Source organism: Quercus lobata, chromosome 7, assembly GCF_001633185.2.
Source record: "Quercus lobata isolate SW786 chromosome 7, ValleyOak3.0 Primary Assembly, whole genome shotgun sequence".
Lineage (NCBI taxonomy): Eukaryota > Viridiplantae > Streptophyta > Magnoliopsida > Fagales > Fagaceae > Quercus > Quercus lobata.
The window spans coordinates 44584082-44587920 of NC_044910.1; the positions used below are offsets into that span (position 1 = coordinate 44584082).

The window sequence follows — 3839 nt, forward strand, 5'->3', positions numbered from 1 at the left end:
TGTCCGATTAGTATATCGTAATTTTCAGTAGCTTATTTGTTAAATGCAAAACAAAATATATAATTTTTGATAGCTTTTATATCAAATGTATAACAAAAAAATAACTTACTTAAAAAAATATATAGTTTTGCTAATAAGATTTAAAAAAAAAAAAAAAAAAAAAAAAAAAAAAAAAAAAAGAAGAGAGAGAATTTTTTTTTTTTGGGGGGCAAATAGGACACTTTTTACATATTATTTATTTTTATATATTTTTGGAGCCGTTTTCTCTTACATATATCGGTGGTCAAGGAAGGTCACTCGCGTGTCTCTGTGTGTGTTCTGCCTTTCTCTGAAGCTTCAGATACAGCAAAAGATTAAACACTGAAGAGGTATGTTTCCATTCCCAACATCAATTTCTTTCTTTAACACAATCTCCTATCATTTGATCTTTCTTTCCCTCAAATTATGCCTCTAAATCACTTCAAGTCTGTCAACTAAATCAGATAGATCTTCAACTTTTGATGGGTATTGCTTTGTGTACGAACTGTAAATAGTGCTGAAATTCTTTGTGGGTTTTTGAATTGATTATCAGAATCAGTCCAGTTAGATTAATCATCTCTGTGTGTTTGCTCTTTGATTGGTTTCTGAGAAAACTGTGGAAGAAAAAACCAACTTAAAATTCGGGTTTTCATATTTTTCTCACTTTTGGGGTGTTGCTAGTAATGTTATTTTTCGTGGGTTGAACTCAAAATTTAAACTTTTTTGGTTCGCTCCCCACATTTTCTCGGCAACCAAACGTAGGATTAGTCCTGTAACACTTTTTGGTGGCGGATAATAATTTATTTGAAAACTTACATGAGTATGATTGCTGATGTTATACTTATATCCCATTTACTTTGGTTGATCTGAAACTATTGGCTCTTCTGGTCTCAGTTTCTGTAATGATCATTAGATGGATCATATTCAGACTTCAATATGTCATATTTGAATGGGTTATATTTTCAACATATATAGTTCTAAATTGAAACTGATACTTATGATGTATGATCTTTATTATTTAAATGTTTTTTGTGTGTATATGGTATTTTCTAATATGAAGTCTCTTTGTAGATTTTGTGCGCTATAAGTTTCTAATGTTTTCTATTTGGTGGGTACTTGTAGAATTACCTTGAGATCTTTGAGACTTTGACATGAATGCAATTTCTTTGTTTAAGAAATCTTTTTCTAGAAACTGTTATTAGATTAAGTTAAATTCTGAGTTTTGTTGACCCATGAGGATTTGTTTCCAGGCATTTCATAAGATACAAAAGGTGCTACAAAGATAGTGTAATTGATTGTAATATTCCAAGTTCATGTATTGTAATTTGCCATCTAGGTCTTGTATAGCGTGGGTGCTTGTTTAAATACGGTTAGTTCTGGGCATCATCCTTTTTGTTTGTTTAAGAAATGTTCCTCTTCAATTTTTTGTTAGAAGAACTTGAAGCCTTAATTCTTTTCTCCAATGAATGTATAGATTTCCAATTCCATATATTAAGATATAAATTGCACTTAAATCATATTGTAACCTAGGGTAGTAATACAAGCTTTAGTGATGTAAATTTTCCAAGTTATATTTTTGTTTGGCATGTACTCTCTCTCTCTCTTCAAGATATAGTTGCCGTTCGATGTATTCTGCTTTATTTATGCATGTAATGGCTAAAAGGATGCTATTAAACTTGAAATAGAATCTTTGTTGTGCTATCTCCTGGATAGAAATGGCTGAAATTTTGACATTGTTCTGGATCCTCCATAGCATGTGGCCTGATGAACTTCGTAAGGAAATTTGTAAAATTACACTTTTTTCTAATATGCAAAATTTACCCCTTTTTTGTTTTCTTGGAAAGTTTGTTTGGGGTTTATTTAGTTAATTACCCTTACACACATAAATATTATTATATATATATGTGGTTGAGTGCAATGATTTTACTATTTTCCCCTAACTTAATACTAAATTGTAACATTTTTGTTGCTGATTTAGGTTGATTTATTGAGTGTTTTGAGAATTTAGAAACCATATTTACCTTTGTATTTTAACCCATCCTTTTTTAATTTTTAACTAATAAAAAAAACGAATGTGGAAACCATAAGTGAATTTCTTCTTCACCATATATTTGGTACTATGCACTGAATTTATAGTCCATTTATGAGGCTCAACTAACCAGTTGAGTTGATCCAGTTATGTCATGAACTGGTTTTATTTTGCATCAAATGAGGTATTATACTATCATAGGAAGGATTTTCTTTGTCTTTGGGGGCAGTTTCAATCTGTCAATCTTATTTTTAGAACTTTGTGTATCTATTTCCAGGAAGCATGGCAGCCAATAGGGGTCAAGGTGGAATCCAACAATTGCTGGCTGCAGAACAAGAGGCTCAACACATTGTCAATGCTGCCAAAAGTGGTAATTTTTCTCTTCTTTATCTGGATTTATGCACGATTGGATGTCATCTATATCTCATTCCACAGGAATATCTTTATGGATATGTTTTTATTTTGTATACAGACTATATTTACATAATTTAGACAAATTAAGTAATTCTTAATTGTTAAAATAAATAAATAAATTTATTCTTTGCATTACGTTATTTTTCATGTCATGTGAAACATTGAATATGTAGATATATGCATCTATTTTACACAACCAACCATAGTGTTTATTTAAAAAAAAATGCATTCTTGAGATGAGATGGCACTTCTATATAGGTCCCTTCCCCCCTTACTCCTCTGGTTGTTACACTTCCACTTGTGTTCTGTAATTTGATTCCTAATTGCTTTGTGGCTTTCTGTTTCTGCTGTTAGCAAAAATGGCAAGACTGAAACAAGCTAAAGAAGAGGCTGAAAAGGAAATTGCTGAATATCGGGCCCAAGTGGAGCGTGAGTTCCAGAGGAAACTTGCAGAGGTATGTATATGTTGGTTAAAACCTATTTATACTGTTAACTTGCTCAAGGCATTATGAGTATTTCTACGCTTATGGTGTATCAATTGTATTTGATGTATGCCTTGAGATCCGTGGGCAGGAAATGAGAACTACAAATAGTGAATTAGGCTTTTATAGTGTCAAGCTATTTTTAAGTTTCTGTCTTTCTCATGACAGAGCAGTGGAGATTCAGGTGCAAATGTTAAGCGGCTTGAACAAGAGACTGAGGCGAAGATCTGTAAACTAAAAGAAGACGCTGCAAGGATATCACAAGATGTAGTTGCGATGGTTCTGAAGCATGTGACAACTGTGAAAAATTAAGTCTGTGGATGGTAAAGTGATATTGCAAACTCCTAAATCTTGTTAATTATGGACTGGTTCTTCATGGACCTTAGACTGCTTGTGTGTTTTGGATAGGATTTCTTGTTCTGGTAATTGTTATGCTGTGTACTGTACTCAAAGAATGCCATAAATGCCTTCTATGTTAGAAAGAATAATATCCCTCAAAGTGTTGCCATCTCTTCTTAGGCAAATTGATTCTATTACAAATGAGGTGCTGTTTTGTCAAAGAAAAACGTACAAATAGTAATTTGGTTTTTTTTTTTTTTTAATAGCAAAGAGTAATTTACTTAATCACCCATAATATATATATATATATATATATATATATATATATATGCCAATGAAATATTTGATCGTGATTCGTGCTAGTCCTCAAGCTAACTCCACACGACATACCAGTGTAGATTGCACCCATACTATATATATTTTCTTTAATAAAAGTACAAGCTTTTTATTTGAGAGTTTTCAAAAGAATGGAATAAGTAGATTGTAAAGGAATGGAATAGAATATGGTGTTTTTTTTCTACTGTAAGTTTATTAAGAAATTAATGGAAAGGAAAGAA

The 3839-nt window shown here is 31.6% G+C and overlaps 1 protein-coding gene across 3 annotated transcripts; it reads left to right on the forward strand.

The window, feature by feature from the left end:
• The first annotated feature begins 262 nt into the window (after nt 1–262).
• Nucleotides 263–3483, forward strand: LOC115951298 (V-type proton ATPase subunit G-like). 3 transcript variants are annotated; one of them, XM_031068490.1, is made up of 4 exons: nt 263–368; nt 2325–2417; nt 2816–2916; nt 3112–3483. In XM_031068490.1, the coding sequence occupies exons 2-4, from the start codon at nt 2330–2332 to the stop codon at nt 3253–3255; spliced, it is 333 nt and encodes a 110-aa protein (XP_030924350.1). In that variant the 5' UTR covers nt 263–368; nt 2325–2329; the 3' UTR covers nt 3256–3483. The 3 variants fall into 3 exon arrangements, with proteins under 3 accessions (XP_030924350.1, XP_030924351.1, XP_030924349.1); XM_031068491.1 differs by having other exon boundaries at nt 286–368; nt 2303–2417; XM_031068489.1 differs by lacking the exon at nt 263–368 and adding an exon at nt 384–504.
• Nucleotides 3484–3839: the final 356 nt, after the last annotated feature.